This window comes from Abramis brama, assembly GCF_963993115.1.
Source record: "Abramis brama genome assembly, chromosome: 6".
In the NCBI taxonomy this organism is placed as follows: Eukaryota; Metazoa; Chordata; class Actinopteri; order Cypriniformes; family Leuciscidae; genus Abramis; species Abramis brama.
Window position 1 is genome coordinate 7,091,907 of NC_139968.1, and position 22,013 is coordinate 7,113,919.

The 22,013-nt window shown below is 35.9% G+C and overlaps 1 protein-coding gene across 2 annotated transcripts in view; it reads right to left on the minus strand.

Moving 5' to 3' along the window:
- LOC311084142 (arf-GAP with coiled-coil, ANK repeat and PH domain-containing protein 2) overlaps nucleotides 1–21,610 on the minus strand; it is a 36,973-nt gene extending 15,363 nt beyond the window's left edge. For both annotated transcript variants that reach the window (XM_084116009.1, XM_084116008.1), the window contains exons 1-9: nucleotides 21,223–21,610; nucleotides 12,765–12,822; nucleotides 11,250–11,369; nucleotides 10,340–10,393; nucleotides 9,084–9,142; nucleotides 8,070–8,253; nucleotides 5,716–5,760; nucleotides 5,543–5,638; nucleotides 2,478–2,552 (exon numbers count right to left, since the gene is read on the minus strand). In XM_084116009.1, the coding sequence (XP_083972135.1) occupies nucleotides 2,478–2,552; nucleotides 5,543–5,638; nucleotides 5,716–5,760; nucleotides 8,070–8,253; nucleotides 9,084–9,142; nucleotides 10,340–10,393; nucleotides 11,250–11,369; nucleotides 12,765–12,822; nucleotides 21,223–21,275 (744 nt within the window). In that variant the 5' untranslated portion in view covers nucleotides 21,276–21,610. The remainder of the gene's footprint in view (nucleotides 1–2,477; nucleotides 2,553–5,542; nucleotides 5,639–5,715; nucleotides 5,761–8,069; nucleotides 8,254–9,083; nucleotides 9,143–10,339; nucleotides 10,394–11,249; nucleotides 11,370–12,764; nucleotides 12,823–21,222) is intronic.
- Between the last annotated feature and the right edge of the window lie 403 nt (nucleotides 21,611–22,013).

The window sequence follows — 22,013 nt, forward strand, 5'->3', positions numbered from 1 at the left end:
GTGTGTGTGTGTGTGTGTGTGTGTGATGTATGAATTCATTAACTGCGGCTCATGGGTTGGATTCACCAATCCAAGAAGAGCATTAAACATTTACACTGTCGGCAGTGCACTTGTTTTGAGTATTTTCTTCCAGAGTGCAAGTACGAGAGTGTGATTAACTCTTTATTATACAGTTACAACCAACATAAACAAACTTCAATGTGTTTTTGACAACTTGTCAATGATTATTAAACAGGGCTGTCAATGTTAACACATGCAATTAATAAAAAAAAGCGTTCAAATAATTGGACGCAAATAAATCGTCATTAATGTAGTTGGATGATCTTGGGAGTCGGGAGTGTATCACACTGAGCATCTACAAGCACCTGTGACCCTGGTAAGCGGACGTTTCTATTCTAACCCTTTAACACGATTTCGCTTCTGTTTGTGATCAGATCATTTTAAGGTCCATAATTTTCGGTCCAATGATCCAGTAAGCGAACCCATTCAAACAATCAGTCCAAAACAGCACTAATGTAAAGAAAACCAGGCTTATTACATCAGAGACAGCAGAGAGAATAGAGGCTCACACTGTGTTTTCAGTGAATTATTCACTCAGTGTGTGTTTGTGATAAAGCAAAACAGCGTCTCGCTATTAAAGCTTTGATGGATGAGGATTGAAATCAATGTAAAGGCGATTACAGTGACGTACAGGAGTCGTACAGCAGAGTCTGTTATTACTGATGCACAAACAAACCGTGTGTGTGTGTACACATTGTATTTATGCACAGACATTTCAGGTTGTTTCCACACACATTCATGATAATGGTTTGATCTGTCATGCGTGTGTTGCTGTGTTTAGTAATTCTGAATGGATCCGTATACTGTGTGTATGCAGTCAGGTCAAGGCTGATGGTTGGTTGGTTTAGGTTTTTTTGGGGGGGCGTCTCCATGTGGTCCAGTCCAGTATCGCAACTTGACATGTCTAAAGCGTAAACAAGCGCTTTGCTGTTGCACTGTACACTGAATTCTGGAAAGTTTTGTTCTGTAATGTTTTAATCTGATCTTGCTGGATATAGCAGATAATGACAAAATAAACGCGTTAAACAAGATAAATGATGTATGCTTGGTTCCAAGAGAAGTATGCGATTAATCGCGACTAATCGCACAAATGAGTGCGATTAATCGCGACTAAAATCTTAGTTTATTGACAGCTCTATCATTAAATTATTAAACACAGCAGCTAGGGTGTTCTTGATGGAGATTAGCACGATGCTATGTGGTTGCTAGAGTGCTCATGATCCTTTTTATTATAAAGTGTCTGAAACAAATCTCTTAAATATTAAAATATTTTTGAATTTATTTTGAATTAGAATTAATTTTTTTTTTAAATTGATAGAATAACAATACTTGTATTTGATAACATGAGCTACTGAAGTAAAACCACGTGTCTAATAACCATAATGAACGCAAGTAACGTGATTCATGCAGCATTCAGAAAGGACAGACTCACCTGCAGTGTGGCCTCATATGAGCAGTCAGAAAAGAAGAGAGAGCACGTTAACAACTGCTGATACAGCGGATATATATATAGAGAGAGAGAGAGAGAGAGAGAAGGAAAACAAATATAGAGAGATCGAGTCACACTTGACATGAGATCAAGGTCAAGCTGGATTGTGGCATGAGCAATATGGCATGATAGATGAACATAAGAGCCTTCAGTTCATGAAGCGCCTTCAGGTCGTAAATGACGTAACTCCGGATATTTACAATATTAAAAAAATATAGACATAAAAAAAAAAAAACATTTTTCATTTTTTTTCAATTCTGATACACTTTAATTTAGCTTAGTGCATCTTAAGGCGCAGTCACATTAGCAAAATTTTGGTAAAAAGTTCACAAGAAAAGTAAGTCCAATGAGAAGCATGAAACTAGTTGCTTCTAAAGGCCAATGTGGCGAAAACTGAACCCAATATCAAAATCCACGTGGCAAGACTTTTTTGCGAAAATTTTATGACGGACTTCCAGTGGCAAAAAGTTTTTACATTGCTCCGGTAATGAAACTGGTAGAGGAATAATGAAATTTCAGTGGAATTGGTATTGAGATTTTGATATCCTGATGACCCAACCACTACCCAGAATGCACTTGCACATGCCATGTGTGAGGATTCAGTTCAAATCTCCCATCATGCTCGTGGTAATACCGAAAGATGAACAGCTCTACTGTAATAACAGCAGCTTTATTACTTTGAGTGTTTATTCACACACCCGAGGACAGGATATCAGGCGAAAGCTTAGCTTTGTATACTTTAAACCATTTCTAAAGGTCAAAACCCAAAGAAAGAAGAGAAGAGAAGGATGTTCCGTCTCACAAAGCATCAACAACATGATTTTGTTGCTTGTTCTCATTGGTCGAACAACTATTCTCTGATTGGCCCTGTATTTTGTGTGAGATTTGAGGATCATTAATGTTCAAGTGTTTGGAGAAGCTCTTGTACCTTCTGTTGAATAGTCGAGTGTTTCGTCTCCATATCCTTCCTCTCTTTGGCCGAATCCATCATCAACTGATCCAGCTGAAAGACAGACATTAAAAAATGAAAAACAAATATTCATGTGTTAAAACAGTCGACCTATGAAGCTCGATTGCTCGATTAAAAACATTTAATAAAGGCAAAGAATGTTTTCATGTGTTAAACAAAATAGTTTCAAGGCACAGAGTGAGACACCGCCTTCACACAACGGTGCTGAACTTTATAAAACTGGAATTAAACGCAATGGCTGCCAATGAGAAGCCACTTTAAACACGAAGTCATGTGGTTTAAAGATGGTCTGGTTTCCTACATCTGCATGGAAAACCACTCTTGCCTCATTATTTTCCCATATTCTAAGATGATGATGGAACATAATGCACTGCTTTACCAGCACTACACACTGCCTAACCAGTTCAACATTCATAACCTTTCCAATGACCAAATCTACGCTCAGTGATTCCAAAGGGAATATTCCACTACACTGTTCTTCAAAACTATGGATCGTTCTATCAGATTAGAGGTCTTTAATATATTATTGGACACTACTATCATTACCTCTACAACTGATGTGTGTGATTTCAGACTGATTTCACAGTTTATTTATTTTTACCATTCACTTCCTATTCAACTACCTCATCAGATCTGCAGAAGATCAAATAGTGTGTAAAAAAAGTATTAAGAAATAAAATAAATGTGAAATTTATGGAAATAAAACAACTAGACAATTCAGTGACTTGCTCGTCTGCCACAAATAAACCTCGCCAGCCAATAGTTACATGCTATATAATTGTGAGCAATTTTATTAATATTTCACCAGGTTGAGAACCACGGAAGAAAACTAAAAAGGTTTTTGGAGATACTGTATATATATATATATATATATATATATATATATATATATATATATATATATATATATATATATATATATATATATATATATATATATGTGAGAGCCGGAATTCTTACTGGTTGGTAGGTGATCAAATACTTATGTGATGCAATAAAATGCAAATTAATTACTTAAAAATCATACAATGTGATTTTCTGGATTTTTGTTTTAGATTCCGTCACTCAGTTGAAGAGTACCTATGATAAAAATCACAGACTTCTACATGCTTTGTAAGTGGGGAAAACCTGAAAAATTGGCAGTGTATCAAATACTTGTTCTCCCCACTGTATATATATTTATTTATATATTTATTCAGTTCTCAACCAGAGGGCCTCATGATTTAAAATGGTTTAAAACAACTAAAACCCAGATTTTTCTTATTTGAATTAATTCCCTCAACAACTGTTTGTTTCTTTTGAATAACCAGAATTCTTGGAAAACTTGGATATACAGTATGAGGACGTCTAATTTTAAAAGTGTGGTTTCTAGACATGTAAACTCCAAAGACATATTTATAATTAATGTATATTTTTATAATTATGTTCAGCTCTCAAATATTTGCTCTAAAAATCGTTACCCAGTAGATCACGAATGACTAATTATATGTCTTGCTTATTTGAATCAATTTTATAATTATTCTCTTGGTTACCTGAGGGTGAAGGATCTGAGGTTACTTGCTACAATTTGTACATGCTAAAACTGGTTGTCAATATTTAGGAACTAGCCAAGTTTAAGGGTTCAAATAACTAACCCTAAGCGTAACCGTAAGCGTAACTGCTTTAGAAAACATCACTAATTGTCTTTTCTATAGGGGAAGTTTTTCTATAGGGGAAGTTGATGAAAGGAAGTGAACTATAACGGGATCTTAGCACTCTTTATCTGCTCAGATACAGCCAGCGATCATCCGTCACCCCGTATCACACACATATCCACGTCACGCGCTGTATTCTGCTCGAGCGCTTTGTTTTGATCCGCCAGGAAAGAGGCGGGCAGCACCGCTGATAATATCAGATGGGAAATGTTTTTCTCCGTCGCAGTCATAGAGTTTCCACTCTCGATAGGTGTTTGACAAAGACTGACCACCTGACAAATCCTGTGAGCATGAATCAACCATGAGCTGCACTGAAACAACGTGACTCAAAGTTATACTACGATAATGCTATTTTTTCATTGTGAAAATGCATATTGTAAATGTACATAATAACTCCAGATCCATCATTAGAAATGTTCCATCTTCATATTTCAGTACAGCATCAACAAATCATAAACTCTTACAAAACACTTTTTTCAACATTTTGTCATGTGGTTTACTTTTTGTTTTCAATATTTTGGCTCACTATATAATTCCCATACTTGTGTCATTTCATAGAAAGTGAAAAATAACTGAAAATGGAGTTGTAAACTGAAATGAAGATATCCAGAGACACAAACCTGCGAGCAGCTCCTCCAGACCTCTCGACAGAAGCGCTCCACGCTCTCGAGCTTCATGGTGTCCGACACTAATCCTGATAACCTTGTGCTGTGTAACTCATGTCCACACTGATCTAAACCGCCTCATCGAGACTCAATTTAACTCCCAGACAGGGAAAACCCTTTAAATCACCCAGTTTAAGTTCCTGTTTCCAGTGACAGCCCTGTGTAACAGCAGCCAATCACACATCTCCAGAAGCCCGTCTCATTCCTGCCCACAGGAAACAAGGATTCACGCGCTCCTCATCACACCGGGGTGAAAATGAAAACACTGGTTTCATGCAGAAATCGAGCTTCTGCTTTTATGTAGAGACACAAATTATATGACCACTATCACATTTTTAGGCACATGCTAAAAATAGATAGATAGTATGTATAGGTGTGTATGGATAGGTTTGTGTGTATAGATAGTATGTATAGTATGTATAGGTATGTGTGTATGTATAGGTATGTGTGTATAGATAGTATGTATAGTATGTATAGGTATGTGTGTATGTATAGGTATGTGTGTATAGATAGTATGTATAGTATATATAGGTGTGTATGTATAGGTATGCATGTTTAGTATGGATAGTATGTATGTATAGGTATGTATGGATAGTATGTATGTATAGGTATGTATGGATAGTACAGACAGACAGACAGACCGATAGACAGACGTATGATGTACCTGTCCAGTCAGGTGTTTCATGAGGGGTTGTAGTTCACTGAACAGATCATAGCCCTGATGGAAGAAGGTCAGGTGGGCGTACATGAACGACAGCATCTGTGCAACACACAAGAGTTCAGCAACAGCTCACACATGATCATCTGAAGGACACATCACCAGTGGGAACACTTTACCGATTTGAGGATTTCCGATCGCCTCTTCGACTGGAGCACATTAATCTGAAACACAGAAATAAAGAAATAAAGGTTATACTTTAAGTAAGTCCTTAGTAATATTAATAAACTACACTATAGAGTTACGGTTAGGGTTTGGTTTAAGATTAGTTACTTGTAATTATGCCTCATTTACTGTTAATAGTATAGTAAGTACCTGTAGGAACGTGTAACTACGTCACATTAAAATAAAGTGTTACCTAAAAATTCCCTACTTAATAAATAGGTAGTTTTTCTTGGCATCATTAAGATTTCAAAGCAAAAGTAAAACAATAAAGACATAAGGGCACCAAAAGAATCTGGGATTTCCCACAGAAGGGAAGTGGTAGTTTTTGCTTTTGTCTTTTATTATTTTTTCATATATATATATATATATATATATATATATATATATATATATATATATATATATATATAAAAAAAAACATTTGGTACTGTTTGGTGACGTGTCACTTTACATGTTTTACTCTGAAATATTTAGTGACTACAATATATGCAATTTCAGTCACGGCAAAAAGAATAAATATTACATGACAAACAATAACAAAAGCTGTAAAAGTGAACACCGGCAACAACTATAGCTTCAATAATGACACATTACTATCAAATGTAAGACATCTGCTTCCTGAAGTCCTAAACTGCACATCCTTCATTGTTTCTCAGCAGAAATCAGCCGTTCTCTCTCTGTGCCACCAGGTGGCGCTCTTCCCTTCACGCCACTTCACACTGAGAACGAGCCCATTAAAAGCCCTCGCTGACGAATGACTCACTGGAGGGATTGACTGCAGTTTCCAGGCGGATGCACATCGTTCTCGGAGAAAGGTCATCCTACGGTAATTGAGTTACGGTCACTCGAGTGACCCTGTGAAGGGGACTCGTTTAACCTGAGCTTGTGCGGTCACTGCCGAACACAGGAAGTGCAATCAGAGAACCGCTGTGCTTCCCCTCTCTTTCAAACACTGCTTCACTGCATAACCTCATTTCATGCGGATCGCAAACCCATACACACTATTATCTCCAGTAAATCTGTATTATTAATATGATATGTATTTGTTTTGTGACTATGATGTAATGGCACAAGAATTTGTACAAAGGTGGAGGGAATTAGAGGAGTTTATACAGGGGCAGCAAAGATTCAAGACTACAAAAAACCTTTGCAGAATTTAGCAAAAAATTAACAGCTAGGCTAGTAAACACGAGCAGAAAATATGGTATATAATTATGTATAAAGTCTTGTATAAACTCATAAGTCTGTTTGCTTTGAAAAGCAGCTGGTACAAAACAACACACAAAACAGGTAACACTTTATTTTGATGGTCCCTTTAACACATTCTGTTGACTTTAAGTAACTTTGCACCTACATGTCAACTTATTCTAGACCTAACCGTGCCAGTCTACTAATACTCTACTAACACTCTAATGAGAGATAGTGGACATGAAGGTGCGACGCTACTTATAGTCAACAGAATGTGTTACAGGGGCCGTCAAAATAAAGTGAAATCAAAAAAACAAAACAAAGCAACACAAAACAAAAAAACAAAACACTAAAAACTAAAACAAACACACAAAACAAAACACACCATAAAACAAAACACACAAAACAACTAAAAACAAAACACACAAAATAAAAGAACACACAAAATAAAACAAAACACAAAAAACAAAACACACAATAAAAGAAAACACACAAAACAACTAAAACCAAAACACACAAAATAAAAGAAAAGAAAACACAATAAAAGAAAACACACAAAACAACTAAAAACAAAACACACAAAATAAAAGAAAAGAAAACACAATAAAAGAAAACAAAACACACAAAAAAAAACTAAAGGCAAAAAATGTTTACCTAAAAACAAAAAAATGAAGTAAATAAATTAAACAAAATTGTAAAAAGTGTAGCTTAAAAATGTAAGTCTGACATTTTCACAATTCCCCATATTTTCTATATAGATACTAAACATAAACAACAAAACACTAAATAAAGCAAAAATGTTTACCTATAAACAAGAACAAAACTAAAACTAAAATAAATTTAATGTAATTAAAAAAAGTTTAGCTTAATAAAGTCGAAAAAGCAGACCTAAAAACGAATAAATAAATAAAATACGAATATTTTTGTAAACTTTTTTGTATTTCATTTGTTTTACGTAAAAAATGTTATCCGTTAAAAACAGTAGATAAATGACACTGCACACACTCGCACTGTAACACATGTAATGCATCAGCATAAAGGCAGAACAACACTACGACGACCACAGAACACAGCTGTCTCTCATTAATGTGATGTGTGTGTGTGTGTGTGTGTTAGTCACCTGCAGCACGTAGTCCAGGACGATGTGTCGGAAGCACTTGCGCGTGGCGTTGAGGATGTTGGTGGCCTCCTCCACCTCGTGCTGCTTGTTCCGGGGCGCCTGGGCATTTTTGGACAGCGCTGCGTCTTTCTCCTCGCTCACTTTGTCAAACTGTTTCTTAGCCTCTTTAAACTTCCGAAGGTCCCTGCGCACAGCAATACCAGTCCTTAAATGTGCACTCAGCGATCGCTGACACTGTGCCAGCACAAACTATAAACCCAGACGAGGAGAACGGCTCTGTGTTTGGACTCGGTTTGGCAGAGAGTTTAGAGTCTGCACTCGCAAAGTGGACGACTAGCATCGCTCTTAGTTCTGTTGCGGACGCTTCAAAGTTTGGGATCGGGAAGATGTGTTAAATGTTTTAAAGGCAGTCTCTGGCTGCATTTATTTGATTAAAAATACAATACATTTTTTATCAAAAGAAATATTTTTTTGTTTTCTATGTGAATATATAGTAAAGTGTAATTTATTCCTGAGATCAAAGCTGTATTTTCAGCATCATTACTCCAGTCTTCAGTGTCACATGATCCTTCAGAAATCACTCTAATATGATGATTTGATGATCAAGAAACATATATTATTATTATTATCAATGGTTGTGCTGCTTCATACTTTTGTGGAAACTGATTATTTGATAAATAAAGTTTAAAATCAGCATCAGAATCTTTTTGTAACAATGTAAAAGTCTTTTGATCAGTTTAGTCCTTGTTGAATAATAAGTACTAATTTCATAAATAACTTTTTACATTGTCTCTGGCCTGAAACTTCATAAAACATCCATGTGACGTGGACTACATTCATTTTTCCAAATAAATTAGCGATAAACCGATATGTTGGCCAATGGTGATACATGCAAAAACCCATATTAGTCATATTAGCTAATATAAAACTTCTCATTTTAATAACTAAAGTAATGATTAAGAGATCAGAATCATGTAAATTGATACAACAACGGTTTATCTTTGTGATACTCACTCTCGCACAAACGCCAGGAGTTGAGATTTGATTGATCGCTGTGCTTGGTCAAATAAAATCTGCAAAAAATACAAAAAATAAATCACCATAAAACAATTAAGCCTGACATTATTTTCATAACAAACCACCTTAATTTTCTTTCCAAGTTCTCATTACTGTAATGCAGCAAATACAACTTACAGTACTTTTGAGGGGTTTTTTTTGTTTGTAATTCTCATATACTGGTTTACAAAGCAAAATACTGTTAATTTATTTATTTATTTTTTCTGTAATACAACAAATGTATATTTTAGACCCCATAATGGCAGTACAACAAATACTGCAATGCTTTATAATTTAAATATATCATACATTTTGACATTAAATGATGAAATAATGTTAAAAATTAATCATGTGTTTGTTGTTTTTGCACAATAATAACACATTCAGTTAATTACAAAGAAAACCAAATATGTTTTTTTTTTCGTAGCACATTAATATCAAAGCAACTGATATTGTCATATCAATATTTAATATATGAGCTACAAGCCCATTTCCCCAAAAATGTCTCTAAAAATAAAGTCATATATGTTAGTTCATAATGTAGGTAAAGCACCATGAGAAACCAATTCAAAGTATACTTTTATCACATATTTGTTGACATATTTCAACTTTAAAGTCATAAACTGTGTGTGTTTAGACATTCGAAGCCACTGCCAACGGGATCAAGTGTGTGATGGATGCATTTGTGAAAGATCATGTGCTTAGTTCAAACTCATGAGGACTTTAACCACAAGTCAGCTGACCTCACCACACACTTCCACACTGAGTCCCAGTTTAAAACACACCAGCACTGTCCAGCCATGAAGATCACAGAACGATGCTTTATATTATAGGATTAAAAAAGGCACAAAACATTCCCGGCGCACAAGAACACGAACGCAAGCTCGATTTACAGTAGCAGGATATGAAGTGTGGCCACAAGGGGCGCTATTGCAGGCGTTAGCATAAATCGCTTCCTTCTATGGTCAGTTTTAGGTGTAAATAATGAAGAATCAGTTTGAAGATTAACTTCTAAAAACAGTAAGCTCATACTTGACAAGTTCAACAGTGAAACATGTCAAATAATGACGGGGTCATTTCTCCTGATGTCAAAATCCTCATCTCAGCACATTCAAGCTTCGCATTTCGAAAATGATGGGGGGGTGGGGGGAGAAAAGAAGAAGTCATAGACAATAATGCAATAGTGCAGACGCTTTTGGCCCAGATTCTCTTACCGTGTGGTAGTTGATCATCTCTTGAAGATTCTCTGCAAACGTGGTGAGGCTGGACTGTGGACAAATTAGAGAAACACTCGGGTTATTCATCACAAACAACACGCAGAATCCCACAAAACGTGTGCAAGTCACACAAAACAAAACACTAAACAAAATTAAATAAGTAAATAAATAAAAAAACTAAAGTTTAGCTTAAAAATGAAGTCATAATACCATCATATTCGCCATATTTTCCCTAGAAGTTCTCAATTTGACTTTTTGTATTTCATGTTTTACATTAAAAAACTGTTAAAAAGTATAAAAGCAGTACAACAAATACTATAATGATGTATGAATGCTATATAATTTTAACATATCTGTATTTTTTCTATATCTATATCTATCTATCTATCTCTATCTATCTATATCTATCTATATATATATATATATATATAACTGAAAGTTAAACAAAAGGATGGTAAATAATATCCAGGAAATAAAAATAAAAAAAGATGCATTTCATGAATATCTTGTACGTGTTGAAGGAGGTTTGTTGACCCTTAATGGTGGAATTGTAGAGGTATTAAACAAACACACACACACACACACACACACACACACTGGTATTTACCTGCACCAGATGCATATACAAGGAAATACACTGGTATGGTTTTATCGTACAATGGATCGTTCACAATGGACATTTCAAAGAAGCAGGAAAGTAGATATGCAGAGACTAGGAATGCTGGCTTGTAGCCAAAGTGTTTTTTGTGAACATGAACTGAAAATGCTTTCCAAATGATCCGTAACTAAAGCGCAGTCTTTAAACTAGACGGCCTACAGCAGGGCCGGTCACCCCTCGAGGCGTTCATGCACCCGGCTACGTGTGTTTCTGACTCTCAAAGCCACTGATTGGCCGTTATGCACTCACCTCAATGACGACATCTTTGGCGGACTGCTGTGCCAACTCCTGAATCCCGTTCACAAACTGCTTGTTGGCCGTGTTGTACGCCTTTCCAGCATCTATCATCCCGATGCAGAGCTTCACCAGCTACACACGGAGGAGAAACAAATATGTACATTGATATTTGAATATATATATATATATATAGCTGCCTTAAATTTTTAAGTACAATCAACTTGGATGTTTAAGTCATTTAAACTTAATTTACATTACACTGACTTAGAAAGATGAGTTGAATCTTGTATAACTTATAAAAAAGTTGAAAATTGATTAACTTATTTTGATGAGTTAAAGCAATGTAAAAACATATGTTGTCATAACTTATCGATCATATAATTTTTTACAGTGAAGAGACTTATTTTAAAAACATTAAAAATCATACCGATCCCAAACTTTTGAACGGCAGTGTTTGTATAATTTGTACGGATTATAGTTGATAAACCCATAAAACAGAAATTGCTGGTTGTCAAAATATTAAAATAACTACTAACAATTAATAACTTTAAATCATTTGTTTAGTGGCTTCTAGTAACACCTGGCTGTCACCAGGTTTGTTAATGGATGATGTTGATGCAGATAGACGTTTAATTATTACACGTGTCACACGCACAGACACATTAGTGTTGACTTTAAGAAAAGCTTCAGCATCAGCTCCTCCTTCAGAGCTCATATCCTTCCTCAGAGAGAGAGAGAGAGAGAGAGAGAGAGAGAGAGAGAGAGAGAGGGAGAGAGAGGAAGTGAGCGGCCCAACGGCTCTGGGTGGGTCTGACATCTGACCCGACAATGAGCCGCTCGCTCCTGCTTTACAGCACTCGACAGGGACTCCAGCTGGACCACAGGCTCTCAGCTCAAACTAGGATTTAATAGTGACATGCTATTTCTTTTTCCTCAGATCCAAACTAGCACTAGAGTATGGAAGCTTGTTTACGCCACAGAAAAAAATAATAATAAAAAAAAAATAATAATTGCGTGATATAAACTCGCAATTGTGAGAAATAAACTTGCAATTCTGACGTTTTTCCTCAGAATTGTGAGTTTATATCTCGCGATTCTGACTTTATAACACACAATTGGGAGATATAAAGTCAGAATTGCATGATATAAAGTCGCAATTGTGAGATATAAACTTGCAATTCTGAGGAAAAACGTTGTAATTATCTTTTAAATTGTTTTATTCTGTGGCGGAAACAAGCTTGCACACTAGACTGACATCCGGACATTGGAACAGATGTTTTCACATCGTGCTGTTCATCAGGTTTTCTTCACGTCAGTTTGAGTGCTGATGACAGTAAAGCAAAAGTGGAAAGTCTCACTCAAAATGTTACACTGCATGCATATCAAATTTGGAATAATTCTATATTTAATTCCAATGAGGTCCTCGTACCATCGCAAAGCATTTAAGGTTCCCAACAAAGTTCAGTAGGAAACGCAGGCCATGTTCTCTACACACGGGCATCAGCTGACCACTGCTCTGAGAAATACCTTGTCTAGTTTGGTCTCCAGCTCACAGACGTCTCCCTCCACCTCCTCGATCGTCGCCCTGTCGAGGACACAACAGAACTTCAGTCACAGAAGAAATGACACCGGCCAGGCTGAATTGTCTCCAAATTTTGTAATTTATTGTTTTCCTTTCCTGTTTATTAGTGTGCAGCTGCTTTGAATAGAAGCACAGACAGCCCATGACTAACACTATAAGTGACCTTCAGGACCACACTAAAAGCTACAATAGTGTAAAATATTACAATACAATAAATGAATGCAATATGTACTTCAATGAACACACAGCTCTCGTTTGATCTAAAACAGCTTCTTCTGGTTCCTGTCTGCAAGTGTAACTCCGCCTAGCTTTGTTTTCAATCTCTTTTTTAACCAGCTCTTCACTGTTTAAATAGCTGAATTCAACCTCATTATTATCATATATCTGATATTATCTATTAAATTAATCTGACATTGCTTGCTTTCTTATTTAACCTGCTATAACTAGCACACAGTGTCGTTAGCATTATGCTAGCCTGTTAGCTTGTCGTTTGTGTTTACCATTGAGCTGGATGTATATTCCCCCATGATATCGAAAATGGTATCGGATATCAATATTTTTCAAGGTTTAGATCAAAAGTTAGATACAAGTTACACTACACTGAACTGACTTGAGCTGCTTTACAGCAGAATTTGTGTAATATTTGATTAAGTTTACATTATTTGTTTTCCTTTCCTGTTTATTAGTGTGCAGCTGCTTTGAATAAAGCGCTATGTTGTATAAAGTTGGCTTGACATAATTTTGTCACGACCACAGCAAAACTGCGAGAAGACATGATCTGTGCGGTTTCACTCCTGTTTTTCTGTCCACATTTCCATGTGACCTCATTGCCGAGATGTTTCAGTCAATCTAAATTCTTGAATAAGCACGAGGAAGACATGCCTTAGAGAAAAACATCTCTGAAATGTAATGTATAGTCGAGGTCCTGGATGCTGATCGTCAGTAGAAGGATGAGACCGTCAACTTTCCCCAACAATTTGCGTCCTTAATGTATATTTTTTAGAGAAATCATTTTTACAAAATACCTCTCATAACGGATTACCAAATAAGACTGGTTCCCAATAAGAGGAAGAGAAGCACATGTTCATGAATGCGGTTTGATGAACTTCCACAACCACTTTCAGATCATGATTGTCTAATCTCACTTAAAAATGGCACTTCAAGACTAGGTGTGACGTCAATGAAGAGTTACGCAAGAACCCATGGCGATCGTTTCTCATAAACGCTTTTTTGTTATAATGTTTGAAACTCTCCTCACATCCTGATAGCAATCAATAATAGAAGTGGTCTAAATATTAAAACATGTATATCATATGTGGAAGTCTCAGGAACAATAAACGTTCTTCCAATCATTGCATTCGGGCCGATATCCTTCCTGCCTGTCAACGTGTGTATTTCATCGGCGCGTTTCTTGAGGCTATGCAGAGTTGTAGACAGACGTCAGTCACTGAGCAGCGCAAACAAACAGCAGCCGCCTTACAGTTCCCTCTGACCCAGAACAACGTGTTTATGCAGCGTTCACGCCATGTGTAACTGTGATTATGAGATGGCAACCCGTGGCGCTCTAGCCGGAGCTGTTCACGCCCTCAGACTCGGATTTATGCGTATCAATGCCGAAATAAATCTGCAGCAGTCAGGTGGTACAAGTAAGAGCTCTGCGCGTTATGTTCATTTGTATTGTAATGTTATGTGCTTTGAGACATGAGGTAGTTTAATGCCGTCTCTCGTGTCGTGACGCTTTGCTGTGTGTGTTCATGTGTTCTGGAGGAGGCGTGGCTTTGGAGACGCTCTGAAGGGAGGGTGGGAACTCAGGCTTTCAAAGCTAGCTCGCTATTGCTAGCCTCTATGAAATTGCCTACCCTACCTTTAAAGTTTGATCCATTCCTTACACTATTTGATCATATAGATTGAAATGCATGATATAACTGTAACATTATCAGTTATCAGACATTTTATATATATTTTTTTATATTTATCTTTATCGGACGATATTGGATATTTAATTGTGCATTTCTCCTATTTTCAAAGTTGAATTAAGGGAGCTTGTGTGAATGATTTCTGAAGGATCATGTGACACTGAAGACTGGAGAAATGATGCTGAAAACTCAACTTTGCATTATAAAAACACAATAAATTCACATAGAAAACAGTTCTTTTAAATCACAATAATATTTCACAATATTACTGTTTTACTGTAAATGTGATGGTAGTGTGTACATTATAATGTTATCATGCCTAAATTCCCTTTTAGCATTTAAAATGATTTAATCTAGTTTTTAGCGTTTGATTTTCAATTGATTTAGATAAAACAAAATAATTTAATTATCAGCCATAAGTCATAACATGAAAATTATCGGCTCATCAAAATCAGCCAATATTAGTGAATCCCTAATATTATTCAAAATACATTAACTATTTAAATTATTTTTAATTATATACATTTCATTTTATTTAAATAAATATATAACTATGTACTAGTTATGCCATTATATTTTAGCAATGTTTTGTAACCTAAATGGACACAAATTAATTTTCACCCTGATTTTGGACTATGACTATCTTTTAGGTTAATTCAGGATAATTGGGACATTTTTCCCAGTCAATTTGGCTTAAAATGCTTGGAAATGTTGGTAATTTAGGCAAATAATACATAATGTAAGTTGGTTATTTCTGGAAGCAGACATGATGGGACATAAAATCTTCCATTAAATGCGAACGTCACTAAGGTGGGGGTATGAAGTTTTATAAGTTGGAAAACTTAGAACAAAACCCACACAATATTTTACACACGAGGCCCCAGAACTCCACCTCTGTTCTTTATAATCCCACACACACGACCTAAACTAACCCCCTAAGACACCATGACTTGTGTATGCAATCTATTTTAAACAGTTGTCTTCCTACAACTCTGCTGTTGGCTGTCTGCATTATCTTGTAATGATAAAGAGCTCTTGGTTATAGTTCATCCGTAGAGAAACAATTCTGAAGCACATCTTCCTGACAGAACGTCTGCTCCTTATTTTCATCCTAGAGATTTTCCCAAAACAACTGTGGCTGGAGCAGCCTGTTGGGAAAGTGCTGACACGGGGGAAGTGGGCTGCTGCTAATGAAATCTAGGCCATTGCCTCATAGACTGAAACCTGGAGCCGATCCAGAGACTGTGTGAGTAATGAGAGGGGGAAGGGGCGGCAGAAACGGTCCCATTCATTCACACATCAAACATATGGCTCCATCATGATTAACTACCTGCCCAGATGTTATCCCATCGCCCACCAAATGCCACGACACCAACTAAACCGTCCAAAAAAAGTAACTTCTTAAAAATCTTAAATGAGTCCCAAACCGAACTGAAGAAACTGATCTTGCTATACTTTAAAAAACATTTCCACGACAAGGGATATAAACAGAAATTAGAAGTGAAAAAATGGGAAGAAAACAATTGATTTCAATCATAATCTGATCCCCAGTCCCCTTTTTATTGGTTTTGATTTTGATTTGGATTATTTGGCTGGAAACCAATAATATGGGTGGTTGTAAGTATAAAATGGGAAGAAAACAATTGATTTCAATCATAATCTGATCCCCAATCCCCTTTATATTGGTTTTGATTTGGATTATTTGGCTAGAAATCAATAATATGGGTGGTTTTAAGTATAAAATGGGAAGAAAACAATTGATTTCAATCATAATCTGATCCCCAATCCCCTTTTTATTGGTTTTGATTTGGATTATTTGGCTAGAAATCAATAATATGGGTGGTTTTAAGTATAAAATGGGAAGAAAACAATTGATTTCAATCATAATCTGATCCCCAATCCCCTTTTTATTGGTTTTGATTTGGATTATTTGGCTAGAAACCAATAATATGGGTGGTTTTAAGTATAAAATGGGAAGAAAACAATTGATTTCAATCATAATCTGATCCCCAATCCCCTTTTTATTGGTTTTGATTTGGATTATTTGGCTAGAAACCAATAATATGGGTGGTTTTAAGTATAAAATGGGAAGAAAACAATTGATTTCAATCATAATCTGATCCCTAATCCCCTTTTTATTGGTTTTGATTTGGATTATTTGGCTAGAAACCAATAATATGGGTGGTTTTAAGTATAAAATGGGAAGAAAACAATTGATTTCAATCATAATCTGATCCCCAATCCCCTTTTTATTGGTTTTGATTTGGATTATTTGGCTAGAAACCAATAATATGGGTGGTTTTAAGTATAAAATGGGAAGAAAACAATTGATTTCAATCAAAATCTGATCCCTAATCCCCTTTTTATTGGTTTTGATTTGAATTATTTGGCTAGAAACCAATAATATGGGTGGTTTTAAGTATAAAATGGGAAGAAAACAATTGATTTCAATCATAATCTGATCCCCAATCCCCTTTATATTGGTTTTGATTTGGATTATTTGGCTAGAAACCAATAATATGGGTGGTTTTAAATATAAAATGGGAAGAAAACAATTGATTTCAATCATAATCTGATCCCTAATCCCCTTTTTATTGGTTTTGATTTGAATTATTTGGCTAGAAACCAATAATATGGGTGGTTTTAAGTATAAAATGGGAAGAAAACAATTGATTTCAATCATAATCTGATCCCTAATCCCCTTTTTATTGGTTTTGATTTGGATTATTTGGCTAGAAACCAATAATATGGGTGGTTTTAAGTATAAAATGGGAAGAAAACAATTGATTTCAATCATAATCTGATCCCTAATCCCCTTTTTATTGGTTTTGATTTGGATTATTTGACTAGAAATCAATAATATGGGTGGTTTTAAGTATAAAATGGGAAGAAAACAATTGATTTCAATCATAATCTGATCCCTAATCCCCTTTTTATTGGTTTTGATTTGGATTATTTGGCTAGAAACCAATAACATTGGTGGTTTTAAGTATATAAGATATATATTTTATTTTTTTATTAGTAGATCTTGCGAGGCGAAGCATCACTATTCATTTTCTTCCTTCTGTACAAATTTTGCTACCTAAAAATCCTTCCACCCATATTTTTTTTAGAGAAAATTTACGTCTAGTTCATAAATATCATTGTGTTTTAGGGGAGTCACGATATTTTACAACTTGCCTTGTCATATAAAGGACAAATTATCTGATATATTGTGTTTTAATTGGTTTTGCCTCATAGTGAGAGTCAATAATAAGACAAATCTTTTCCTCAAACAACATACTTTTATCATATTTGAAAATAAGTAGTTCCATATTACAGTCTTCCATTACATCGGTTATAATGTGATGAAATGAAATGTAAATCGTAAAACTCTGGATAATGGTTTTCCTGCATTGTTTTGAAAATTTAGCATAGCCTTTTAACAAAAAAATAAAAAAGTTACAGTATATCACAGAGCAAAACATCTCAGTGGCCCTAAAACAAGCTTAATTTATTTTGTGAAAAGTAAAGTTTCTTTTGATTTTTCCAGTTCGTGATTGGTATCATGGGATTGTTTGGTGTCTGGATATCCTCATCAGTGATGTGCAACCACATTAATAAAAGAAACAACATCAAAGACCAAGAGCCAATGTACAGGACTAAACAACCCAGGAGCAGGAAACCACATCAGACCTCTCTCTACATTCATCATAAAACGCACGGCTATTCCGAAAGAGTGGATGAGGGAGTGTTTATCCAGCTGGATTCAATGGAGGAATCAAGGCCACCTTCAGAGATGTTTAGAATGGAAACGCTGTCTTTCAACCAAGAGGTAATGAAGGATCTCAAGACGAGTCTTTAGTTGGCTCAACGCCAGTCTCTGGGGAACATGGGAAAGCTCTAAAAATGGGAAATCATTAGAAATCCCTCACTGGGATGGACCTGTAAGAGTCGAGCGGCTGTAAGGCTGTACATCTCACGCTGTGACGCTCGGGCCGGCCCCTCTGTTGTGGAACTCTTCCTGCGATTGTTGGGAAACAATCTGGGATGAAACAGAGGGGGAGGGGAGTTCCCAATGAGGTAAACCTCGGATTGTTTTTAGAAAACCAACAACGCCACGTAATGAGATTACATGGAGGGAATTTTGTCGGGAAATCCTTGCCAACTCTTTACAAAAATTAAGATAAAGAAAGAAAATCTGCACCTTGTAAACTCTAAAAGGCGCTGGTCATTCTCAACACTAACACTACAGAGACATCGACAAATAACATGTCCAAGATAAAGAGGGAAATGTTGAGGGAAATGTTGGTTTCCATGTGGTTTTGAAAAACAGTGTTGGGTGAAAACCTCTTACGTCCGAAACTGCTACTTTTCAGGAAATGGGAGAAAAAGAAAATTATATATAATTAATTATTATAATTATTATATATAATATAAGGCCACAATATCAATATCAATATATAGTTGTACCACATGACGTTTTACAACCTAAACCAACATTGTCTTTTCACAAAAAGGTCAAATTATGTAATATTGTAAGAGATTTATTGACCTTGACACACAGTCATGAAGGTCTACCTATTTATCCTTGTCGTCTCTATTTTCATAATCTTTTAACAAGACTGCTTCAATGCTCATTAACCTTTTTTCCAAATAAATAATAATAAATGTTATTTATGATTAGGGGTTTTACCACCTTGCCATTTTAACTCCATTTTAACTAGTGTTTTAATGCAGTCCCAAGAGTTTTATGAATTCACTGTTTTATAGTTGATTCAAGTCTAAAGAGTCTCAGAGTCACAATATCTGCAGATTAGAGTAGTTAGCCCGCATTATCCACCTTGTAAAATTGCAAATCTGCTTAGAAAACCAATAGCACACATGTTGCCTTTACAAACACCGCTAACTATAGTTACGTTGCCTTGAGATCGCTAAAACAAACATCTGAGCCAATCCATGTGTCTTTAAATCTGTTCTTTAAGCAATCGAAGCCACATCTAGCTTAGCTTACAATTAAGTTATGGCCTATTTGCTTCGCAAGTTCAGTGGTTTATCGCGGCGCTACACAAACGGCTTATTGGGTCTAAGATGAAGAGAGAAGTTGCAATGCTGAAGTGAAATGCATTTGCTAAAAACAAAACAACACCTCGCCTATAAATATGCAAGTGTACTCTGAGAAATAATGACTCGTGTCCTGCAAGATAACCTTCAGATCATGGATAGGAGAAGATATAACTATATTATCACTTGTAAACCATGAAAATGATGCAATCTTTATAATAGAGAAACCATTTCAGTCAGAGATTGAAGAAAAAGAGCCGGTTTCACATTGGCGAGCACATTTTCTTCAGCACACGTAAACATCAGTGGTTGATGAACTTCTTTGTGTAAGAATAAGCATCATTCACAGCAACCGGATAGTGGCTTCAAACCCTTCCAGCTTGAACTCTGCCAAAAATGCAGACATTAAAATGTTCAACGTTTTCCATGTTTTTCCTCACGAACATCTGCTCCTTGTTTCTGAGAGGATGTTGTTATGAGAGAGGAGGAGGGGATGAAGAGACAGAGAGCAGAAATAATCCTTCAATGCTTACAGAGAGACTAGATATCAGGACGTATGGTTTCGTAATTAGCTTAGTCATTTAGCCGAGTTCACTTGAAACAGGTTTAGTTTCTGGAATAGAGGCTAAAATTACATACTGTTTTTCTTAACCTCATGTCTTTCCAAAGTATGTGCGGGAAAAAGTATGTTCACATTGCTCTTTTCCGTACAACGGCAGTGAATAAAGACTGTCAAGGCCGTCAAGTTCAGAAAAACAACAAAAAAGCACAATAAAAGTATCAAAAGTTGCAGATATAACTTGTGTACTATATTTCAAGTCTTCTGAAACACCGTATCATACTTTTGTGATGGTACACTAGTTATATGGACTGTTTCTTATGTGCTTTTTGTCGTTTTTAGTCCGTGACAGCTCCAGTCCCCATCCGCTTTTATTAGATGGGAAACATTCTGCTATATCTTTTTGTTTCCCACAAAAGAAAAAAAAAACAGGTTTTGAGCAACTTGAGAGTGAATAAATTATTATTATAATTTATTCATTTTCATTCATCATATGCATTTTTTAATTTGGTTGAACTGTCTCTTTAAATGTCTTGCTCAAAGAGCCAAAGCTGATAAGTCGTGAATTTCATTTCATTATGTAAACGTGTGTTAATGTTTAAGTTGTCTGTCCACTTCATGAGTGTCAACTCAAATAACATAAGTTACAAGACCAAATCTGAGACACCCAAGACATGTTTGATCAAATCAGCCATTGACAGCATAAAATATCACCAATCTAAATCAATACGTTAAACGTTACTCTTTACGTGTATGTTTACGTTGTATTTTATAGATTAAATCTAAAGTTCACCAAGTAACAAATACTTAAAAAAAAAAAAAAAGCACACACAAAACAAACAATCATGAATATTAAGTGAGTATAAATGTAAAGGTCTTTCTCACCTGAATCTAGGTGAGTCCTTGAGACATTCCTCAAAATCCACAGTGATCTTCATGTTGATTTGATGAGGTTAATAAACAGATTAAGAGCTAGCAGGCTAACATTAGCTCCTGTAAAACCAATAACAGCTCAAACTTCTGCTCAAATCACTCAAGAATCCCCAAATGTGCTCCACATATGAGCGATTACGTCTGATATGCTCGTGTCAGTTGGACGTGAAGCGCTAGAAATGATTTTTAATAGGTGTAGTTCCTCCAGAATTAGCGAGTGGACTGCGCTGATGAGTGTAAATGAAGAGCAAAGGCAGGCAGTGTCTTAAAACACAAGTGCGCTGCCTATCTAGACTGTATATTCGCCTGTGAATTTTGTCCTGAAGAAAAGAAACGGAATAATTGAGTAGAATGGCGAGTCGTATGTAACGGTCCATTACACAACGGGCGGGGCTTAGTTTTAGCCAATCAGAAAACGCTTTACCTGTCAATCAGTATGAGCTCTGACATTGGATTGGATTGGGTTTCATTGTAGGGCGGGGCGTTGTAGAGAGGGCGTGTTGTTATTTGGAAAACGGCTGAAATCGTTCACAGCATATTTAATTATAACAAATAATAATTACTAATATTATATTATCCACGTTTCGCGGTGCAAATTAAATTTTCTCAGTATACTTTTTAAACAATTCAGCGTTAAGCGATCAACGGTGTCACGTGGTAGCTGTTACTTTGCTCAGCGCTGTTCGGGATAGACCAATCACAGTCGTTTGGAGATAGTGGATAAGATTTTTCTTTAAAGATTG